This window comes from Grammomys surdaster, unplaced genomic scaffold, assembly GCF_004785775.1.
Source record: "Grammomys surdaster isolate TR1022 unplaced genomic scaffold, NIH_TR_1.0 126051, whole genome shotgun sequence".
In the NCBI taxonomy this organism is placed as follows: domain Eukaryota; kingdom Metazoa; phylum Chordata; class Mammalia; order Rodentia; family Muridae; genus Grammomys; species Grammomys surdaster.
The window spans coordinates 3,365,949-3,389,489 of NW_021620862.1; the positions used below are offsets into that span (position 1 = coordinate 3,365,949).

Genomic DNA, 23,541 nt, shown 5'->3' on the forward strand with positions numbered 1-23,541 from the left:
GGGGCCGGTGCAGCTGCAGGGCCGGGGGAGGGGGAGGGCGCGGCGCCCGGGTTGCGGTTGCCGGGAGGCCCCGGGGGCTGGCGCGCGGCGGCGGCGGGGGAGCGGTCGCCGCGGCGCTTCTTGCGACTTTTCTTTTGTTGTTGCCGCGACCCGGGTCTGTTTTCTCGGCCGTTGTGGAAGGTGCTTTCCTGCTGCACCGGCTCCCTGCCTTGCACCTCCTTCCCGGTGGTTTCACCCTTCCTCTTTCCCGGAGTGCTTTATGCACCGCGAACTGCGCGAAGATTTGCATCTCTTTTCCCACCCCCGAACCTCACACACACCCGGGGCACCGTGCCCCCCACCTCGGAAAAACAACCCCCGAAACCTCACAGAACCTCTGAGGGTCCGCCGTAGTGGTGGACGGGTTGATCCGTGGAGTGGATGTCTTCGGGCCATTGAGGTGCTTGGGACTCATTAAACTGTCACTCACCCCACCACCACCCCACTGGGTAAACGGGCTGATTAATGTCGGGTATAGTGGAATGGGGCGAGGGCTTCTGTGGAAAAGAGGGTGTGTGTGGCAGAGAAGTAATCTATCTGCACAGAGTACCTCCCGAACGAGTTCAGAATTATGTCATTCACCACGAAGTTAGAGAAAGTTAGGTTTGTGGCTCGTGAGCAAGAGCAGGACACAGTTGGGGTTTTGTTCTCTAGCTCCCTGCCTCTGTTTTCTAAAGCGAGCCTAAGTGGTTGTCGCCAGGGTTGGGACGCTTGTGCCTCAGGCCCCAACTTCTTTTTTCTACTCCCCAACCTCCCAAGAGTCGGTGGAGATGTGCCTAATATTCATAGATGCCGCAGCACTTGCAGGGCACCCAGCGACCCGGCCCCGGATACATTAACATTTCATCAGCCATTAGAAACGATCCACAACCTAGCCAAAAAAGTTCCCAAAGTCTACACTTGGCCTCCCCTCCCCTCCTGGTGATCACAACCCCTTTCCCCAAAGTGATAGAGACCAAGGGCAAGACAAAAGTGACTACTTTTCTGAGCAGGAAGACGAAATGTGTGGTCAAACAGCCATTCTAAGTGACTACAGCAGGTTTTGTTAGTTTACTAATTTGCCTCATTGAACTGAAATACTTTCCAGGATTTCAGAAGTACAGTTTGAGTTTGTTGGTGCTGAGAGTGGAAATTTGCACTAACGGTGGCAGTGTGAACTCTTTTCCTGGGGGATAGTTGCAGTTGCAGAGAAGTTGTTAGGGAAGAGCAAAACAATAAGGTGAACCACGCTGAAGTAATAGTTCTTAATAAGTCTGCCAACATTTCAGAGATGTCTGCCATTATCTCCGCAGGGGAAGGGGAAAAAACACGCTGTAATAATGTTGAAATGGGACTAGAGATGTCAAATGGGTTGGTTTAAAAATATCCCTAAGCTGCCTTTGAAACTAGACGTTGGAGTTGAATAAAAGTGAATGTGGGTTTCCTGAATAGCACCGAGCTCGAGTGTGCTGTCATATGTAAGCCAGTCCACCAACTTGAGGCAGAAGTGTTGCGATTCCATAAATACAGTAGGACTCCATATGCCGAGTTTTTCAATTTCTTCTGTTAGAAAGTTTGGGGGGAAAAGGAAGACTTTGAAGTATTTTGTTTATACTAACAGAAGAGAAAAGTTCTCCTAAGAAAAAGCTGGTGGCAGGAGTGTAGAGGAGTAGCATATGGCATTAAAGGAGCACAGCTGGAGGTAGCATTTCCATCTGAACATGATGTCAGAGCAGCTGACAGCCTGCCATCCCTCAGCCTTTTATTCTAACACACAGACAGGGAGTTAGTGTGTGCGGATCTGTGGTGGAGAAGGTATCTCATTCCTCTCCAACATCATCTCCACTTTGCATCTGTCTCTCTTAGTCTGCTTTTTTTCCACCGATGTAACAGACCTGCAGCCAGCAAGACTCCGAGGGAAGGACTTAATCAAGTTTATGTGTCCTAAAGGTAGGAGTAGCAGGAGATTAGGTTGAGCATCTTTGTGTTGGGTGTTTTATTTAATTTTTTAAAAATTACATTACTTTTCTAATCCACTTTATGAATAATATGTGAAACTGAGCATGAAGTGATGGTCTTACTGGAGTTGAAAGTCTTGGGTTTGCTTGGCTTACAATTTTATTTCTTCTGTTTGAGGAAGTAAATAACTTTAATACACAGAAATATTTCAAGTTTTCAGATGGTAAGAAAGGCTTTGGAATATGGCTTTTGGAGATGACTGTGGATTAGGATGTCTTTTGCTCACTGCTGTTTAGATCCCTTTTGCTTGAGGGGGGCAGAAATAGTGAACTGTCTGGAACCCAGCTTTCAAACTGAAATGAGAAGATTATTCTGCTTAAGAAGCTAGGTTGTGTGATTAATTCCACTGTGAAACTTTATTCTTCAAAACATTCGGCAAGCATTACTGAAAGCAGCATACAGCTGTAGTGCTTTTGAAACTGGAGGGTTTTTGTTGTTGGTTTTTTGTTTTGTTTTGTTTTTATTTTTTAAGAAGGAAGAAAGAGAACTTTTGTTCCTAGGAGAATAGCTCGACCAGTTTCCTCATTTCTCTTTCAAATATATATTTAAGAGATGTTTTATTTCATCATAACAATCGTCATTTGCAGGAGTTTTGTGTCAGTGACTAATTTAGAACTTGTAGAAGTGAGCTGCCTGAATTGGCCAGACAGCTGTAATCGCACTCCTCTATTCTTAATCTCTTTATCTGGGCAGCAGCTGCCATATGGCCACAGTCAGCTGGATCAGATGTTTATAAGCTTCCTTCTTCGTCCCTCTCTGTCCTCTCAGCCTCCTAATTTGATCACAGCTACCTTGTGAGCTGCCCTCCAATCTTTATTTTTAGCCCTCTCAAGGATTAGGATTGATGTTAGCTGTGGGGCACTTAAAGTGATTGTATTGTAAATCTTGGTGTATTCTATTGGTCGTGTCTTTCAGAAGGTATCGGTTAGGATGAAAGTTACACTGTGTCTCAGCATAGTGTGGGGGAGAGAAGTTGTTCTGAATATTAACTCCACATCCATCCTCAGATGCACTCGCTGAGATAGATGGTGGGGAGCCCTGCCTTTGGTCCCAGGATAGGGAAGTGGGCTCCACTGATCTTAAAGGAGTTTTAGCTACTACAGTTGAATTTTGACTGACCGATTGATCTTTGCCTTCCCTTCTTTCACCACCTTCCCTTGCCAGAAAACATGGCAAAGATTCAGAATTGGAAGAATAGAAGGTACTGGGGAAACAAAATATATCAAGTTATTATTGAAACAAAGTATTTTCTGTTGGATACCTATGCCAGAGCCAGAAAAAGGTTTATTTATTTATTTTGTTTTTTTCTAGGAAGGCTTAAAAATACTAAATATTTAACTTACAAAGTTTTTGTGCCTCATTTTGTAGTGGTAAAGGTTTGATTAATTTTAATATAAATTTTCTTTTGCCCTATAGCAGATCAAAGTTTAGGTGAAAATTTTCAGAGTTAACAGCCTCTCTGGTTGCTAATATTGTTGAAGTAAAGGATCTACAAAGAAACAGGACCCCCCCCCCATTCATTTTTAAAATGTTTGGATTTGTTCATAGTAAAGATGATCTTTCCCATCTGTCGGTGCAGTTCTGTCTGATCTTCTGTGTGTGCATTACCTGCAAATCTTACAGCACCAACATCTGTTCTTATACACAGGGCTTTGTTGTTGTAACACTCTGACTTTAAAAGTAAGTTGTTTGCTGATTTCTGGACTAATTATGCAATTTCATTTTTTCCCTCAATTCAGCCAAATGTGTGTGTTCAGTCTGTGCTTTCTAAGTAGTCGGGTATCAAAAGTGATACAAAGAATGGCTAGACTCCTTTTCTTGACTCTTCCAGAGTTTGTGTGAGACTTTGCCTGATGAGTTCTTTCCCTTTGAAGTTAAAGCCGTCTTATAGGTTTTGTGGGATGTCATTTGATGAGTTGTTGGTTAAATTTCTGGAAGAGGTCTGAACTCTTCTCAGTAATAGTCTAAAGGAAAGCTTTAAACTTGACCAGGAGTTCTGAGAGGGCGAGTGCATTCAGGTCGAATGTGACTGGGGAGTCCTTGGGGTGTGAGCCTGATTTAAAATTCAGACATGTAACTCTCCACCACTAAGGTGGATATTTTTTAAGTGGGGACTAGAGTCTAAATTCCTGACTAGGCTCTAACGAGAAACTCCTCTTTCTCCAGGTTATGAAGACAGTATGGAGTTTCCAGACCACAGCAGACATTTGCTGCAGTGTCTGAGCGAGCAGAGGCACCAGGGCTTTCTTTGTGACTGCACTGTTCTGGTGGGAGATGCCCAGTTCCGGGCACACCGAGCTGTACTGGCTTCATGCAGCATGTATTTCCACCTCTTTTACAAGGACCAGCTGGACAAAAGAGACATTGTTCATCTGAACAGCGACATTGTGACAGCCCCCGCTTTCGCTCTCCTGCTTGAATTCATGTATGAAGGGAAACTCCAGTTCAAAGACTTGCCCATTGAGGACGTGCTAGCAGCTGCCAGTTATCTCCACATGTATGACATTGTCAAAGTCTGCAAAAAGAAGCTGAAAGAGAAAGCTACCACAGAGGCAGACAGCACCAAAAAAGAAGAAGATGCTTCAAGTTGTTCGGATAAAGTCGAGAGCCTCTCAGATGGCAGCAGCCACATGGCAGGTGACCTGCCCAGTGATGAAGATGAAGGCGAAGATGACAAATTGAACATTCTACCCAGCAAAAGGGACTTGGCAGCTGAGCCTGGGAACATGTGGATGCGATTGCCCTCAGACTCAGCAGGCATCCCCCAGGCTGGCGGAGAGGCCGAGCCACACGCCACAGCAGCTGGAAAAACAGTAGCCAGCCCCTGCAGCTCAACAGAGTCTTTGTCCCAGAGGTCTGTCACCTCCGTGAGGGATTCGGCAGATGTTGACTGTGTGCTGGACCTGTCTGTCAAGTCCAGCCTTTCAGGAGTTGAAAATCTGAACAGCTCTTATTTCTCTTCACAGGACGTGCTGAGAAGCAACCTGGTGCAGGTGAAGGTGGAGAAAGAGGCGTCCTGTGATGAGAGTGATGTTGGCACTAATGACTATGACATGGAACATAGCACTGTGAAAGAGAGTGTGAGCACTAACAACAGGGTACAGTATGAGCCGGCCCACCTGGCTCCTCTAAGGGAGGACTCGGTCTTAAGGGAGCTGGATCGGGAGGACAAAGCCAGCGATGATGAGATGATGACCCCAGAGAGCGAGCGGGTCCAGGTGGAAGGGGGCATGGAGAGCAGTCTGCTTCCCTATGTCTCCAACATCCTGAGCCCCGCGGGCCAGATCTTCATGTGCCCCCTGTGCAACAAAGTCTTCCCCAGCCCCCACATCTTGCAGATCCACCTGAGCACGCACTTCCGCGAGCAGGATGGCATCCGCAGCAAGCCTGCCGCTGATGTCAATGTGCCCACATGCTCCCTGTGTGGGAAGACTTTCTCCTGCATGTACACCCTCAAGCGCCATGAGAGGACTCACTCGGGGGAGAAGCCCTACACGTGCACCCAGTGCGGCAAGAGTTTCCAGTACTCGCACAACCTGAGCCGCCATGCAGTGGTGCACACCCGCGAGAAGCCCCATGCCTGCAAGTGGTGCGAGCGCAGGTTCACGCAGTCCGGAGACCTGTACAGACACATCCGCAAGTTCCACTGTGAGTTGGTGAACTCCTTGTCGGTCAAAAGTGAAGCACTGAGCTTGCCCACTGTCAGAGACTGGACCTTAGAAGATAGCTCTCAAGAACTTTGGAAATAATTTTATATATATGTATATATATATAAATTATATATATACATATATATATATATATATATACATAGATCTCTATATAGTTGTGGTACGGTCTAAAAGCAGTCTTGTTTCCTGGAACTGAAAAGTTGGAATCTTAACTTGTTTTTGCACTTTAGAATAATAGCATGAGAATCTCACTAATTTAGCATTCTGATAAAAGAAAGTAGAACAAGTCACAAGTAGAGAGTTGTCTTTCTTTTGAGGGTTAGGCCAAGTTAGCCAATAAAACCTTCTCAACAAATGGTTCTGTCACAAAACGCTTTCACATGGCTTACTTTTGTACACACTGCATTGTCTTGAGCGCTTTCCCTGTGCTCCACACTGTTCTGTTTTGTTTTGTTTCCAGAGTAGAAATCCCCCAGTTTATTAGCCTCTTTAAATGTCTCAAACTGCATGAATATTTTCTGGCTGTTGGAAACCTGAATGCTTTTAGACCCAAATGGAAAATTTCTGAAATGCTGGATTATCTATTTTTAAACAAGCAGTTGACTTAAAACTTTCTGTGGCAACTTCTGGTTTTCTGATGGTCCCCAGTGAGAGAAATCTGACAGTACACTGGGTCACTGGGACTGTCGCTGTGAAGGTTTGCTTGAGATGAAAAAGGATATTGCAGCTTCAGCAGTGTTGAACTGTGTGTTTAAAATGTGAATTACTGTTCTTGTATACTGTAATTGATTACACGGGCTGGGGGGGTGTCAAAGAACTTGACAGGTTGTGTTGATGCTCTTAGTTGAGTCTTGAAAAGTAAATATTAACGCTACAGAAATGCATGAGTTTCAATATATTTTTTGTCTTTGTTTGCATTGTATAACTTTAACGAGTGAGTTTAAAATTATTTAATTTCCTTAGAAAAATAGCACCATTTGGGAAAAAAACTGGTGTTACGAAGAACATAAATGCACTGTTTTTATTTTTATTTTTATTTTATATAATTTAAATTGACTTTTCCCATGTCTTTAAGTTTGAAACTGTTAAGCTGAATAAAAACTTAAGCTGCAAATTGATAACTTCGCTACATTACAAGGAACATATAAATGTTTACAAACGGCTTAAAGAATTGCATGTGCAGTGTGCATTCATACCACACTTGTAATTGCACAGAACCCATGCCAGCTCAGAGTTTAGGTGTACACATGTACCCAGCCGAGTGTTTTTAGAATAACTACTGCACAAATTGACAATAGGTCATAGGTCATTCTCTCTCTCCCTCCCTTTTGCTTCCCTTTTCTTTTTCTCCCCTATTTCCTTTCCTTACCCTACCCCCTAACCCATGAAAAGATTCTACAGACTGAAAAAGCCCCAGGCTGAAAGGACTGAACCGCCTTGATTGACATGGGGAAGGGGGTTAGTAGACTGTGTATCGGCAGCAGAGGCTGCAGCCCGACATGTGGCTCTGATGGCCAGCGTGCGGGGCAGAAGCGTTTTGCACACTGTTTGTTTTCCTGTCTTGCACTTACAAATAAGGTCTATGGGAGTAGCATGGAAAACGGTGGTTGTTTTTCCCTTTTTCTTTTTTAATTGCTTTTGTTTAAAATTTGATCGCCTTAACTACTGTAAACATAGCCTATTTTTGTGCTTAAGATACTGAATGGAAAACTCCATTGTGTGTTGCTGGACTGTTTTGGAAATATTTGGTCAAATGTATGTTAATCTGGCTGTAATGACATTTAAAGCAAACAAACAAACAAACAAACAAACAAACAAAAAAAGCTGTGAAATGGCCTTGGAGCATTATCTTTAGTTACTTGAAGAGTTTATAGTTTTTTTTAATACAGTTTATGTTAAAATAATCTTTATTAATTTAGAGAAGACAATCAATGTCTGTGAAAGAACGGACTTTTTTGAATTTTTTTTTGTGGTCATTGTGAGTGATTGTTTTTTCTTTTTCTTAGTTTCACATTCTTCCTTTGTTCTAAATCTTAGACTGACATCTAGCTTTGACAATCATAGTATGTTTTATTTCCTGAGGGGGAATAACTTATAATGCTGTTTAGTTTTGTACTATTGGTGTGTTGGTGAATTTTTAAACTGTGTGCTAACTGCAATAAATTATATGAACTGAGAATTCCTGTGTGCTTTTTGTATTACAGTCGCACAACGGATTCTGAAGTTAGTACAGTGTATGGCATCTTCATTTTAATCCCAGGTTTCATTCAGTTTGTGAGCTGTTAGGCTGTTTTAGGGTTACCCAAATGAAAAGGTGCACATTTCACCATTTAAGAAGACACTAAATGCACATTGAAAAATACGACCTATCTCTCCAGTATAGATCAAGACTGTTGAGGTAATTCCTGAGAAATTGTGAATGCAAAGGACTTGAGGTGGTAAAGGTAGATTTTCATAATAAGATAACACAACTACTAACACATACACAATGTAAGTCACTTTCCATACATGATTTTATCCTAAGTTGATTGGTCAAATCCGTTCTCCCATGTTCTGGCTTTAAGTGGAAAATTGAAGGAGACCGGATGTCTTAATTTGGAAAGACTGCTTGCCTAATGAGTGGAAGTCTAGGCAATTGAATTAGCAGGCATTCAGTTCAAGATGAGCTGTGTCTGTCCGTTTTTCTTACCAGCACTCAAAAGATCTTAGTGTTTGAGTTCTAATTTTAAAACGTATTTAAGTAACGCACCATTAGAACTATCCCTTCCCTTTGTCATTGCCCCTGCCTCAATTTCTTGCCTGTCTTGTTGGGTTTGTGTCTGGTAAGGGCTGTCTGATTCTTGGAATTGACAGAACACATGTATATAAAAGAAATCTGGGGGAATGGTCACACTGGTCCTAGATTGCAGTGGGCCCAGATCCTGAGGTTGTATAAATACTAAAATCTTAAACTATCCATAACTCCTAATACTAAAGACAAATATGGAAATAATTTTCCATTACTACTGTCAAAGAAAATTACACCAAAAAGCCCACAGTAAGGTTAACTTTTTTGTGAGGGAATCCAAAGTATGGAACACAACATTTAGAAGGTCTTTGATGGCTCTGGCTAGAAACCCACAAAGAATTTTTATCATAAAGTACAATAAAAATTTCCAGTTTGGGAGTGATACATTCAGTTTTTAATGGAGGAAATAATACAACTAACACACCTCAAAATTGGCTTTAAGCATCTGACCGTTTCCCATGAAGGGGCGATTTTCATTTGGTTTCTACACAGCTGATCCCGAGCAGCTAGCTCGTGAGAGACTCTTCCCATTTTCCTGAGTGAAAGCTTCCTAAAGAGGCTGAGGGCTTATGTGTCTCATGCAGTCCCACGGCTATCTTCATTTTAAGTGAGCACTACCTTAGCAGGCTTCACAAGATAGACTCATCAGCATTCTGACTGTGGTTTAGAAATAACTTCTTACAATACTGTACACCAGGCATAGAATGTTATTACACAAAGGGTCACATTTGGCATGTGATGTGCAAGAATCCATTGTTCCTCCACTGCACTGAAGAAAGAAAGTTGTCATGCAATCCAGTTGGAAACCTGTAAAATCAGGCCCTCCTTTGACATCTGGCTGATTCCTAAATACATGCTAAAAATATGGTTTCACTTACTTTTGAAAACATCTGTTTCTTTCAGATAATCAATTAGGCCCTGGATTGCTGTGGGCCCAGCATTGTGTGCTAGGTGTACCCTGGGGAACGGCCGAGGAGTAGAAGACAGTAAGGATGCCAGTTGGGGATTTCCTTCCTAGTTAATTATGCTATCAGATTAATAGGTGAACCAAGTAGAGTTTGCCCTTAGCGGACTTCACATGGGCCTCTAAAAACAGGTTTTTGGAAGGTTAGAAAAAGGTGAACAGTATTTAGAATTATATATTTACTCACATTAAGTATTTAAAAATAATGCTTGTTTCCCCAAGTAAATTTTAAACTACTATAAAAGCTGTATTTTCTTTAACCTTGGATTTCCTAGTTTTACAGATCAAATACACTTAAAATGCATTAAAAAAAAAAACTTGAGAAACCCCATTTTTAAAAATCAGATGCATTTTTTTTTAATCTTTTAAGACCTCAAAATTTCCTGCACTGTTAGCCTGTATGTTTTCATTCTCATAACGTTAAAATCTTTGCGTTAAAGCCTAACAAAATCTCACATACCTCTGGGTAGAAAAATTTTAGTTGTAGATACTGACCTAAATTTTGATTATATTTATTTATTGCAATGTTTGAAACTGTTGATAAAGTATAGTGGATGAGGTACGTGTGAATTTTGAAGTTCAGGACAGAAAAGCTGTGTCACTTTGATAAAAGTCCCCTGCCGTTAAAATCCTGGAGATAATGTCATCTTAAAAATAAAGCAATGGCTTTATTTTTAAAAGCAAATAAATGGCTTTTAGGAATTTAATTTTGGCCAGAGTCCAACTTTATTACACGGGCAGGATTTTGTCCTGTATGGTAGAATATTTCAATTTATTTATTTATTTTTACCTTTTGCCTCCGGAATTCTGGCAGAGTGTCCGTGATTCCTTGCTCTAGAAGTGCAGTCACTTGTCGGACTTGAAGTCAGCTTGGCTCCAGCAGACCGCTTCCAGCCCTCCCTGAGATGCTCAGCCTCACTCCTGTCCTAGAGAATAACAGCAGAGAGGCAGCTACGCCTTAGGGTGCCAGTGAGAGCTTTCGGAAATTCATTTTGGTAGATCATTCAGAAATGAAGCTTCTAGTATTTTTGCAAACCAATACATTTAACAATCCTCACCTATTTTCGTGATTTCTTATGGAAGAAACTGAACTCCAAATGTGAAATGCTATGAAGAGACGGGCTGGCTGTGTAGAAATGGACCAGCAAGCACCAATAGTTTGAACAGTCTTTTTTTCTTTTTTTCTTGAAAAATCTAAATACCTTATCATGCCTCTGCTTATGCTAAATACATTGCAATTAATTCTCCCATTTAGACAGTAGAATGGTGGTCCTTCCCTTTAGTGTATTCAAGCCCTTGAAAGAGAAACCAGCCTTTTCTCCCCAGTTACCTTTTCTAATTCTATTCTGATATTTACTAATTGCATCAATCTCAAGCTTTATGTGGGATGATGCTTTTCTTTAGTTGAAAGGGTAGCTTTAACAATATCCTTTAAAACCAAAGGCAGTCTTGAATCTGTGGTCACTTATGCCCTTCTTCTAAGCTTTGGGAATGGATTTGCCATTAAGCTGTGGAAGCTCCATCTCTTTGGGGAAATGAGAGGAAAAACAAAACAAAAACCCATTTGGGCTTAAAATGTAGCGCACTTAGGAACAGTTTGACTGAGTGTGTGCAGCGCAGCTTTCGGAGCTCCCGTGACACAGACTCCGTTCATTGAGACTACTGGCATACAGCCTCGTATGGTCTTTGCGGTTAATCATTACATCAGGTGGCTTTTGTTACATGTCAATGTGCATGCTTGATGTGACTCTATAGGAATTTTTCAAAGTTGTCCCAAATATTCAAGTTTGTGAAAGGTGTACTTGTAGTTCATGTGAACTGGAGCATGAACGTATGTGTTAATACTGATAAGAATGTGCAAATAGATTATATCTGTTCTAATATAGAAAATGTGTAGATGTCACTGAACCCGAAAGACTAGCATGACTTTACTCATGTGACATACCCAACCAGAGCTAACTTTTGGTATGTTACAATTTAGAAGAAATGTATTAATCATGTATGAATATATTTACTCAAACCTACAAAAAGAATGTGTACATTTCATTGAAAAAAACCCATATGTAATGCAGGTCACCATACCTCCGAGAGGTTTCTTAATGACTCTTAACATTTTGTGTATCTTATTATCTGAGATGAACTTTGATCAAACTAAAAGTATTTAAAATTTTCTCTCAAATCTCTTAAAGAATTTTTAGGAGATTGAAAATATACATGTACCTTTTCTTTGAAGCTCTAGCCCCGGCTTGGTAACCCTGAAACATCCTTTGCATGCATACTAGACAGCAATGCCTCCTAAGCAGGTTGCTGTGGACAATTTTGCACAGTAGTACAATAATTAAAGTACTGAAGAGAAATATCTATGTTCAGTGGGCTGGAATGACTATAGAAGGTAGTGACATCGATATGTATTTAGTAGGGAAAAAAAATCCCATTTTCTAACTTACAACAGTACTCCATCACTTAAAATCGTTCTCAGATTTGTAAAGTTATTTTTGTAGCTACCTGGCTATGAAAAAGAAGGTGGCCCAGTATGTGGCAGGAGGGGAAATGACACAGGTTTACAACCTGCACACTGTCACAGGATAGGCATCTCTTATGTAAAATATAAAATCGCTACCAAATCCTCCAGATCTTGCAAGGGAATGATCTAAAAGAAACCGATGTCTGCTGGGTGTTTCCTTGGGTCTGATCATTGCTGCTGAGCCACACACTGAAATTCTCAACTCATGCTCTGTGTTCGAGCTTTCTCCATGGGGTTTATTTACCCCAAGAGGGTAAAGGTTGTATATTGAGTGATTTTGACACCATGACACAACTGAGTTTTCTAGCCAAGTTGTCTCCATGTTTTTCTACCATTTTGGGGTGGCGGGGGTGGGGGTGGGGGGATAAATTAGAAATGAAAACTCCAATTTAGATTGGCCCATTTACTCTCTGAGTACCAGCTATCTATGTGTTAATATACCCAGGCCGAGAGGGAAGGCTGAGCCTGTAAATAAAGGAACTGAGACGTTTCTGGGACTCCTTACAATAAATGACATCAAAGTGGATGAAAACCTCCAGTGAAAGGCAAAGAAATTAGAGGATATGTTGGGGCACAAAGAACTTTTGCTTTTCATAGTAAGTGTGAAGTCTAGAAAAATGTGGTGGTTTCTCACGTTCTATTTATATGTTATTTTACTTGAGGGACGCCTCAAAGCTATGCTAGAACCATTTCTGTGCAAAGGGGGAGGGAGGGGAAGCTTCTCATCATTTGTTCAGTTTGCTATGTAAAGGTGCTTATCTTGCAGTAAAAATAAGACTTTATGAGAATATGACAGGCGTTCTGTAGGCTTGACTGGTATGGAAGGACTTTAAATGATTGATATCTTGTTGTTTAAAAGTCAGTCAAATAACACCCTCGAAGGATGAGGCTTTCAGTCTTCATGCTGTTTTTATTTACTAATACGTGTTTTTAATCTCTCCAAAAATAATAACAGTTAAGCCTTATAAGCAAAAAGAAGAAGGAGAAGGAGAAGAAGAAAGAGAAAAGAAAGACAAAACCAAGACTGTATCTCAAATCTGAATATTTGGATTCTGGACTGATAGTCTTTAAAATAATAAATTAATTCTGTTATTCAAATTATGAAACTCTTTTTTTATTGGATATTTTATTTACATTTCATATGTTGTCCCCTTACCCCATCCCCCACCCACCCGGGAACCCCCCAAACTCTTAAGGTCTAGCTAGAATGGCTCAGAAATTCTCCATGATGTCAAGACCTATGGTGTTTGTCTGATAGTCTCTTCTCACAAATTGCTGCTGTGAGTGTTCTCCCAGGTAGGCAGTAACCTAGAATTATGAACACTTGAAGCTCCCTGGCACAGAGGTGACTTCCAAGTCATGCACTCTGGTGCAGTGAGAAACAGGCTCAAAGCAAGATGTTGAGGAAAAGAGGGTTTGAGCTCTTTGCAAACATCTCACACATCCCCCAGACCTTGGGTAGGTAGCATTTTAAAGATGGATTTTAAAGATTCAGCCTCCTTTTAGAGGCCGACTTTGACAATGATCAAATAAATCCCTTGCTTTAGGTTCATCTTTGATCAAGACCAAGTCTGAAGTCTTCATTCTGGTTATATCTCTGAGGTCAATTCTCACTATAATATTTGTCACGGTTACCATTCCCATTGTCTGCCACAAACAGTTACTATTGGAATCCAGATGGAATGCTGCTGCTGCTGTTCTTGTGGTTTCTCCTTTCAGTGCAGTCGTCGGCTCTGTACCACAGGGTACTCTCCGATGCCTTCTGAGCTCTGTCGTCTCGTCTCCTTCACCTCAAGACCTGAAACCTGACAGCATCCTCCCAACCCACTCTTCCTTCACACACTCTCAGCTACGAAGGGGCGGCTTGGGTTTCCATAAAGCATGTTATTTGTTCAGCCACAACGAGGCAGTGCTCAGTATAGGCAGAGAGAGGCAGGGAATGGACAGTTGTCAGTGTGCTGGACTCGGGGAGGGAGAGAAGTGTGGCCAGGTGCTGAGATGTCAGCCCCCCAGGAACCTCAAAACAACTCTACTGCCCAAGTGGGAGTCTCTGGGTCTCCCTTACTGCCCTTTTAGAATATTCATCATCTCCTCTCACTGTCAGCTCCTGGAATGAAGCTTCAAAGGAAACTTAGGGAGACATATCCATGCCACAAATGTGGGTCCCACTGTGCCACATTCGTTCCTTCATTTCTAGGAACAGGAGGACTATACCCTATTCCTTCTTCCTTGGTAGGAAAGTTTTTCCTACCACAAAGCCTTACCAGCAATGTGGATCTTTTTATTTTATTTTTTTTCTTTTTCAATGTGGATTTTTCTTTTAAAAATATTAAACTCAGCACTCGCTAATAGTCCCAACTTTATTTTGTTTTCAGCATGCCCTCATGGGAAGCAATTCCTCCACACGGTGTGGAAGTTAAAGGGTCATAATTGTGAAAAGCTTACACACTCTCAGGTAGGCTCGTGGGTGCAAACACACACGTGCAAGCTTCCTCACTGGGGTCACACTGTGGATCCCTTCTGACAGCTGTCTCTGTGCCCGTTCTGATTGATCCAGAGTACCACACCCATAGCACTTCTTTCGGGGGTGGTGAATAAAAGGAAGACTTCATTGATGTCAGTGAAAAGCTATTATGTCAAATCCCCCAAGCCCTCTACTTAATGCTGAATAAATCAAAATTAAAAACATAAAAAACAAAACAAAACAAAACAAACAAAAAAACCCAAACCTGTGGTTGATGTTCACTGGAGTATAGTTAAGTATAAAACCCACTATGACGAATATACAGAATGACAACAGACAAGTGCCTAGTTCCCGTGTAGCCAGGAGAAGGTGGCACATGCCAGGTCAGAGCTCAGAGCATCTCAGTGTCAGGCTTTGTGTCACCAATGTGCACTCTGTGTTGCCACAGCCATACCATGGTGCCATGCAAATGGGTGTGAGCCCATCCGCTGGGAAGACAGCACAGCTTCCCGAAGAACAGCAGAATATGACTGTGCGTTGTGCTTAATCAGACACTTTTAAATGCTAAGAAATGATCCAACGTTTTGTGTGTGTGTGTGTGTGTGTGTGTGTGTGTGTGTGTGTGCGTGTGTAGCAGGGCCAAGTACTGGATGGCTTCAGAGTTCCTATTCAGTGTCTCCACTTCGCTCTTTGATACCATGCCCCTCACAAAGGCAGTGGGGCCACAGTCATCTCTCTTATTTTTTTTTCCTTCTTGTTATGATGATACAGTCTTCGTTTGTGAGCTCACCGTTTCCATCAGTTTCTGTAAAAGGCAATGAGCATAACAATGCATGTTTGGTAAAAACACTTCTTTGTTGCTATATTCAATCATTTGGTTAAAAAAAACCAAAACAACAACAACAACCAAAACCAAACAAGCACCCCCTCCCCCTGAAAACAAACAAACAAACAAAAAAAACCCCAACCTTCCATTTGCTCGATGCCATAGACAAGAGTCCAAAGGACATTAGCTGCTCCGTTGCACACATTGGAGGGAGAGTTTGCTGCGGGCTCTGTCTCCCTAATAGACTGGCGATTTTATAAAAGATTTTAGAGAGTTTTGTTTAGCCATTTCTGCATGTGTTTTTAATGAACTCATGATTCGTAACAAAGGCCAGGTTGTGGGGTTTGCAGCCCTTTTTTTCGGACCCGATCCCTTCCCGCTGACCTGCAGAGTAGGCACCTGTGCTCCTTGCCTGGCTCATCTACGGGAGTCAAGGTGGTGGGGCCATCTCCGGGCCTGTCTTCTTGCCAGGGATGAATCATGCAGTAGGCAGAGCGGAAGCTGTCTTTGTTGACAGCTTTCCATCTGGACTTTGGATACGGCTGGCCGTTCATGGAGAGCCTGGGTTAGCTGGAAAGGACTGCTCTGCTCGAGTCAGCTCCTCCATGAAGGCCCTGCGGCAGTGTAAAACACCAGCAAAGGAGCTGCCCAGCATTTCAGCTGCAAAGCAGGGAAGTGTCCCTCCTAGGTCCAGGTACCCAGATTTGAGCATGTGTAAGACTCCCGCTTTGACAAGTGGGTATTTAATAGTCAACAGGGTCATTTACAGCCTCATTCAATAACTGACTGGAGTACACCTGAATAAATACACCAAGCTTAGGTGGCTGAGCGCTAACCCCTTGGAGTTTAATAATTAAAATAAACAGACCTATTGAGATGAATTCCAGTTTTTTCATGTATAAATGTAAGATGCCCCACACAGGTTGGTGTTTGTGGTTCACACAGGAATACGATGGATAGAGGATACATGTTCCATAGCTATTTAAGAAAAGAAGAGATTATCTTCACTGTGGGGTAAAGTTATGTGATACCATCCAGCCTGTTCTGGGCCAGTACAGAGTTTTCACCCTATCTTTCTGGTTTTTCTTTTCTTTTCTTTTTCTCTCCCCCACCCCCTTTTTGTGAAAGATTACTTCTTGGCAAACTAGATATGCAAACGCCAGAATACAGTAAAACCACATTTAATTGGACCTACTTGCCAACTCCTTGAACACAGCTTGGATTATCCCACTGGAGGCTGCTTCTGTTAAAAGCTGGGGGAGGAGGAAGTGGCACACTGACAAGGCCTCAGATAATTTTTTTTTCTCACTCGAAGTACAATTATGCAATGAGCCAAGTTTGGAAGTATTTTACTATGTTTAATAATTATTATTAAAGATATTGTAAAACATATGCATTTGTTAAGTGGAATGTAATGGGAGTTAAAAATCATGTCATAAATTTCACTTCGGATTTATTTTTCTATTTTATGTTTTATTTGACAGCCTTCCAACTTGAGTCTAGCCCAAAGCCTGCACTCTAATACACATCATACTTGATATTAAAGTGAGAAGGGGGTAATTTATAGGCTCTGGGCCAGCCTATATGGAATCGCCACCTCTGTTCAGGTAACAGGGAATGAGAAAACCGCTCACAGTGAGATGACAGAGATAGAGAAAGCTTTTCTGCTCTTCCAGCAGCAGCAGCAGCTCTGAAAACCACATGTCCTGGGCGTGGCTACTGTTCAAAAGAAGATGGAGCACAGAGCAGGCTACCTAGCTCGTTGTGTGTGCGAATAGTGGAGGAGCGAGGGCGGGATGGAAGGATGGGCTGTGGGGCTGAATGCCCATTCCCGACCTCCTACCTGGGAAGCTGGCAATGGTCTGTTGCACGGCTTCAGCTAAAAGAAATTTGTCTTCTCTGTACAGCGTCTTTTCCAAAGAGGAGGAAATGCCCCTGAAACTCCGCTTCTTGACTTTGAGCAGAGGTGCCATCTCTAATGATTAGCAAGACACTCTAGGTTGTTTGTGCTGAACTCCACCTGCGCTGTGAAATCCCCATGCTTTTTCTCACATTCCCACTCAAGCTGCCGAGCAACTGGGCCCTTTCTCTTCTATGTGTGGCTGTGTCAGTGTGACTTCTGTGCGCTATGCCACTGGGTTGTTTCCTCGCGCCCCACCACAATTAATGATGGGCTGTGAGAGGAGGCTGGCAGGTCACAGGAGGGCAAGGTCCCTGCATCCGGACCCCTAAGTCCCAGCGGGCTCCCTTTCCTTCCAATGGAGGTGACATCCTCAGCTCTGCTTTTCTAGGTATCTTTTGAATGTAACCCCCAGGGATTCTGGAATCCTCCTGCAGCTCTGCTATCTCGTGGCAGAACTGCGGCAGCTTGAGGCTTGCACGTGCAAAGGCAACGTGAGGACATGCGGACCTCATCCCTGGAAGCAGAACTCCTGAAGCGTGCCCTCCCACAACCCAACAACACCAGCTCCCAGTGCCCTGGAACTTTCTCTGGACATCCACAGCTTTGCCTCGTGCAGGACTGACCAGGAGCTGAACAGAGAACTTGGGAGCTTTCTGGAAAGGTCTTGCATCTAAAAACCGGAAACTAGAAGAGAGGACAGTAACAAGAAATTTACGCTCTTGTTGCCAGCTGTCTGAGTTGGATTGTCTTGAACAGCAGACTTTATCTTCATCTTTAAAGTAAACATTTTGAGCCAGATGCCTCTGAGGTTCTTTCCAGTTCTTAGTTCTTGAGTATCTTTTACCTATTTAGCTGAAACATTGATTGAACTTGAACAGGAAATTTTTTTTCCAATTAGAGTAGAAATGGTGACTAATATACTGGTTGGCTTCTGAGGTGCCCGTGATCAAAGGCATGCTTGTTCAGATAAGGATGGGCCGGGGAGGGCTTCTCCCGCCTGGTGGGTTTTTAATATCGAACTGCACTCACATTTACACATGTCAGCCATGTGCTAGGCATATGCTTTCTGTTCTGTGGTCAAGTCCAGTGGGTTTGGGGTGAATTTTTATTTTTTAACAGGCAAAATCCCTAGATATTTTAAATAAATATACTGCAAGAACTTATTTCGTGGTTTTTTTTTTTAATTTTGTTGACACTCTTAAGATAATGGATGGAGACAGAATCGGCGGTATTTTACGTTTCATTACTGGTTATTTTAACGATCAAAGAACACATAGAGAGTTCGCCAAGCTAAGCATGTTCTCTGTTAGTTCTGTAAAGGGATTTTCTGTCTCAGTTTCTCCACAGAACTTTTTTTTTTTTGACAGCTCTCAGCCACCTTGGAGTATGAAAAGGCAGCTGTCAAAGGAAAGCACACAAAAGACGGACTGCTCCTCAGATATGGTTTCTGGGGCTTTGAGTGGCCAAAGGGATTCTTATAAGTCAGATGCTACATAGCTTAGATAGATTATCATATAAGATCTGTTTGTGCAGATAGGCTTTAAAAATAGAGAAGAGTGATTCTTGTGTTCTCTCTCTCTCTCTCTCTCTCTCTATCTCTCGGTGTGTGTCGCGCGCGTGCGTGTATGTGTGTGTGTGTGTGTGTGTGTGTGTGTGTGTGTGTGTTATGTATGTGCATGTATGTGGATGCCAGAGATCAACTTTGGTGTTATTTCTCGGAATTGTGTTGTGAGGAAGGCTGTGTAGCCCATGCTGGCTGCCCTCAAACCTAAAAGTGATTGATCTAACTCAGTCTTCCAGGTGCTAGGGTTACAGTATGAGCCACCATGCCCACTCTTTTTTTTTTTTTTTTCCTTTTTGAGACAGGATCTCTTACTAGGCGCTAGGGCTTGCTGGTTAGCCTCCAGTCTGGCTTCAGGGATCCGCCCGACTGCCTCCACCCTCCCAGGGCTGAAAGAGTTTGCTACCATGCTGAATTTTTCATGTGGAGTCTGGGGAGTAAACTCGGGTGCCTCTGCAGCTCGCACTTCACACACCGAGCCGTCTCTTCATCCAGACCATAAGAAAACTAAATTCTTAATGAAGAATCTAATGATCTAATGGCATACCCATATTTCTAGTGTGTTCTTAATCTACTCCATGCAGAAGAGAATTTCCCCAGAATTTTCTATGCAGAAACCATCCAGGAGAATCAATGAGTGCAAGTTAATTTGCACGGGAGTCTAATTAAAGTATTTTGATTTTTCTCTTTTCCATTCTGAAGTCACAAATGATTGAGAAATTCAAGCTTGACACAGATTGAAATAGGGCTATGCTCTCGTAAAACTCTTGGGATTGTAAGGGAGAGAAATCCAACTTAATTTAGTTGAAGCCAAAAAAAAAATATATATATATATATATTTTGTCACAAGGCTATGTGGATTCAGTGGGATCCAAAAGAGGAATATGGCTGGCCCTGGGGAGCAGCTAGACCGTGCGACTCAGAGGCTGTCTGGATTCGTTCTCCCGCTCTAGCCTCTGCTTCTCTTTCTGCTGATTGGCATTTTCCATCCCTCAGTCCACATGGTGGATCAGGGCTGCCAACTGCTTCTGCATTTACATGTCTTCATTTTCAGACACTCAGAGGGAGACTGACTTCTTTTTGTCAGTTGCAGTTCCCAAATCTGGGGGGTGGACTCTGATTGGTCAGCTTGGATCAGGTGCCCATCTCTCCACCAATGGCTGGGGCCAAGAGTGCGTCCCATTGTGCCAACAGGCAGATTCCTGTGGTGCCATATGCATGTCGAGGGGCCTGCATGTACAGGGGGCCAGGGGCAGAGGAATAGTTCCCAGGAGCCAGGGACACGGTTCCCAGAAATGAGGCCGGTGCTAAGCTGACAAAACAATAGGGGCCCATCATGTTTCTGGACTGAATTTAAAGGAAAACTATGAAAAGATATTTATTTGGAAGTGAGAATAATATGTTCTCCCTTGTGGTGTAACAGCAGTTAATTTCTAACCCATGGTCAAGCACTAAGTGAAATAATGTATATTTGTTAAAGCACTGTGAAAAATTAATTTTCGTGTCAACTCCCTCCCTTATCACTTCATAGTCTTGGAACATCTCCACGTGCATGTTACTGGTGTCCTTACCTGGCTTGTTCTGCACAGCCCGTGGATCCCACCTGCAAACATGGATTCCCATTACTGTATGCTGACCGGTATGCCCTGTGAGCCCAGCAGTGGGTAGTCAGATGGGTGGAGCTGAGAACAGAGAAAGCACATCTGCTCTATTTGTTTGGAGCCTAGAAGAGTGGTTCTGTATCTACAAATGGTTGCTCCCTGGTACAGGTGGGAAAGGTGTGTTTTCCACCTAGGAGGGGCTAGGAGTTACTGATGTGAATTAATGTGCGTGAAATCCTCAGAGTCTGATTACACACTGACCTGGGCTATGAACTTATGAGTAACCCTCTCATGGCTGCCTTCCTCCTGGAAAGAGAGACCATGCCTCCTGGAGACCTGCTGTCTAGTGCCCAGGAAAAAGAGCCACACAAATTGGTTTAATGGGAGACAGTTCCGAGATGCTCTTGGTCCTGTCTTAGGATTTCTATAACTGTGAAGAGACACCATGACCACGACAACTCTTATCAAGGAAAACATTTCATTGGGACTGGCTTACAGTTCAGAGGTTTAGTCAGTTATCTCTCCTCATGGCGGGAAACATGGCAGGAGTCAGGCAGACATGGTGCATGGTATGGGAGAGGTAGGTGAGAGTTCTACATCCAGATTGGTAAACAACAGAAAGAAGTGTCACACTGGGCTTGGCTTGAGCATATGAGACCCCCCAAAACCTGTCCCCAGTGACACACTTCCTCCAATAATGCCCCACCTACTCCAAAAGGCCACACCTCCTAATAATGCCACTCCCGGAAGCTGTGAGAGCTATTTTCATTCAAATCACCATAGGTCCTGTCGCTAAAGATTCAAAAGGTGAACCCTGAAGGTCAATATGGAGAAGCCTTGACTGAGAGCACAGCAAACCTCAAAGTCAGAAAACAGAAATTTCACCGACTCTCCTTGAACAACATTGTTGTTGACACCGTCTAGATAGTGGAAGCATTGTCTCAGCCAAGACACAATGACAGAAACTTGACTCAGACCGGGTTCAGAAAAGAAGAGAATTTAGCTCATATAACTGAGGAGTACAGGGGCAATGATAGCCTTCACGGTAACTAGGTAGAGGGAGGGCGCCAAAGACTCGGGTAATGGCACTACTCTCATTTTCTCCCTCTCCCTCTCCCATATGTCTTGGTTTATTCCCATAATTCCAGCTGAAGATAGGCTTTTCTTTCTTTCTTTTCTTTCTTTCTTTCTTTCTTTCTTTCTTTTCTTTTCTTTTTCTTTCTTTCGTTTTTTTGTTTTGTTTTTTCGAGACATGGTTTCTCTGTGTAGCCCCGGCTGTCCTGGAACTCACTCTGTAGACCAGGCTGGCCTCGAACTCAGAAATCCGCCTGCCTCTGCCTCCCAAGTGCTGGGATTAAAGGCGTGCGCCACCACTGCCCAGCAAGAAAGGCGTTTCTTCATATGATATAATCAAACATGGACAAAGATGATCATATCCCAACTAGTGACCCCAATGAGAAGCATGTGGCATCCTCTGAATGCCCGTATTTAATTTCTAAGGGAGGGACAATCTAGGCTACCCTTAGACAGTGTACTCCTCAGTGACCCTGGAATGAGATCTATGCTTAGGCCAGCTTGGGAATAATATATAAGCCTTCGTTCCGGTCTTAGAAATAGAGCTAGAAAGGTCTGAAGGGCAGACCAGAGAAGGAGTTTCTATGAGGAAGTCACTCTGAGTTGGGAGGATAGGAAGCAGAGGGTGTAGTGGATAGCATCACAGTTTTGCTTTGAGACAGGTTGTCCTGTACCCCAGGCTGGCCTCAAAGTCATTATGTAGCTGAGGATGACCTTAAAGTTCAGATCCTCCTATTCTATCTCTCTGATGCTGGAATTACAGGCATGTGTCGCCAGGCCAGTTTATTTGATGAAGGGTTAGTATATTGTTTGGTTTTGTGAGTCAACTTGGCACACATTAGAGTCACCAGGGAGGAAGAAGCCTCAATGAGAAACTACTTCCCTGATATCAGAGAAGGCATTTTCTCAGTTAGTGATCACTGACAGAGGGCTCAGCCTGTCGTGGGTGGTGACATCCTGGGCTCTTAGTCCTGGGTTCTATAGGAAAGCAGGCTGAACAAGGCATGAGAGCAAGCCAGTGAGCAGCACCCCTCCATGGCCTCTGCATCAGGTCCTGCCTTCAGGTTTCTGCCCTGATTGAGTTCCTGCCCTGACTTAAGGGTAATATGGAAGTATAAGCCAAATAAATCCTTTCCTCCCTGACTTGTTTTTCTTGTCATGGTGTTTTGTCTCAGCAATAAAACCCTAAGACTGCTAGCATGGAAGCCAGGGCCCTGTGTTGGCCAGGGAGGTTCTCTGATGATCGAGCTTCATCCCCAGCCCCTTATAGATGTCTCTAGAGCAATTTTTAAAAGTTGCTACTGTACACTTGTCTCTGAGCACAGAAGTCCCTACTATTATGACATCATTTACTGGGTATTGAAATAAACAAACAAGCAAAAAAAAATGTCATAAGCCCTCAAGAGTGTTCTGCAAAATAAGAAGCAAAGTGGTGGATAGGAAGACACAGCAAGTGGGGCCAGCCTGCAGGATGTGCTAGAGACTTTTCTAAGGAGGGGATGGAAGACAGATTAGCCAGCAGTGAGCAGGTAGAAGAGCATGCTGGAGTCAGGGATGGGTGTGTGTGTGCAAAGAACCTTGAGGGCCAGGCACCTTGAGGCTTTGTTCACCTTAATCAGCTTGGTTGGAGTACCATAAAGGGGGTGTTTTATCATCTCAGAGCCACTAGAACAAATGTCCACAAACTTGGTGACTAAAACACGTTGTCTTGTAGTGCTAGAGTGCAAAATAAATAAGGAAAGAAAGAGGGAAGGAAGGAAAGGAAAGGAAAAGAAAGGAAAGGAAAGGAAAGGAAAGAAGAGAAAGAGAGAGAGAGAGAGAGAGAGAGAGAGAGAGAGAGAGAGAGAGATGTTTGTATAGTCATGCTCCCTCCAGAGGCTCCATTGAGGAAATTTCCAGCTTCTGATGGTGCCAGGTGTTCTTGTGGCAGCAGTTTAACTTCGACCTTCATTGTTATGTGGCCTCCTACCCTATATGGTCTTTCCTTTTGCTTCTTCTGAGGACACTGGCCATTGGACTCCAGGCTGATATGACAGCATCCTGGAGTTTGTTATATCTGCAAAGACCTCTTTTCTAAGTAAGGAAGCACTCACAGGGTCTGAGTGCTAGGATGAAGATGTATCTTTTA

At 43.1% G+C, this 23,541-nt stretch overlaps 1 protein-coding gene across 3 annotated transcripts; it reads left to right on the forward strand.

Moving 5' to 3' along the window:
* Window positions 1-125: 125 nt before the first annotated feature.
* On the forward strand, window positions 126-7,887 carry Zbtb18 (zinc finger and BTB domain containing 18). 3 transcript variants are annotated; one of them, XM_028755271.1, is made up of 3 exons: window positions 126-1,968; window positions 4,204-4,891; window positions 5,004-7,887. In XM_028755271.1, the coding sequence occupies exons 1-3, from the start codon at window positions 1,956-1,958 to the stop codon at window positions 5,011-5,013; spliced, it is 711 nt and encodes a 236-aa protein (XP_028611104.1). In that variant the 5' UTR covers window positions 126-1,955; the 3' UTR covers window positions 5,014-7,887. The 3 variants fall into 3 exon arrangements, with proteins under 3 accessions (XP_028611104.1, XP_028611103.1, XP_028611102.1); XM_028755270.1 differs by having other exon boundaries at window positions 126-439; window positions 1,885-1,968; window positions 4,204-7,887; XM_028755269.1 differs by having other exon boundaries at window positions 4,204-7,887.
* The last annotated feature ends 15,654 nt before the right edge of the window (window positions 7,888-23,541 follow it).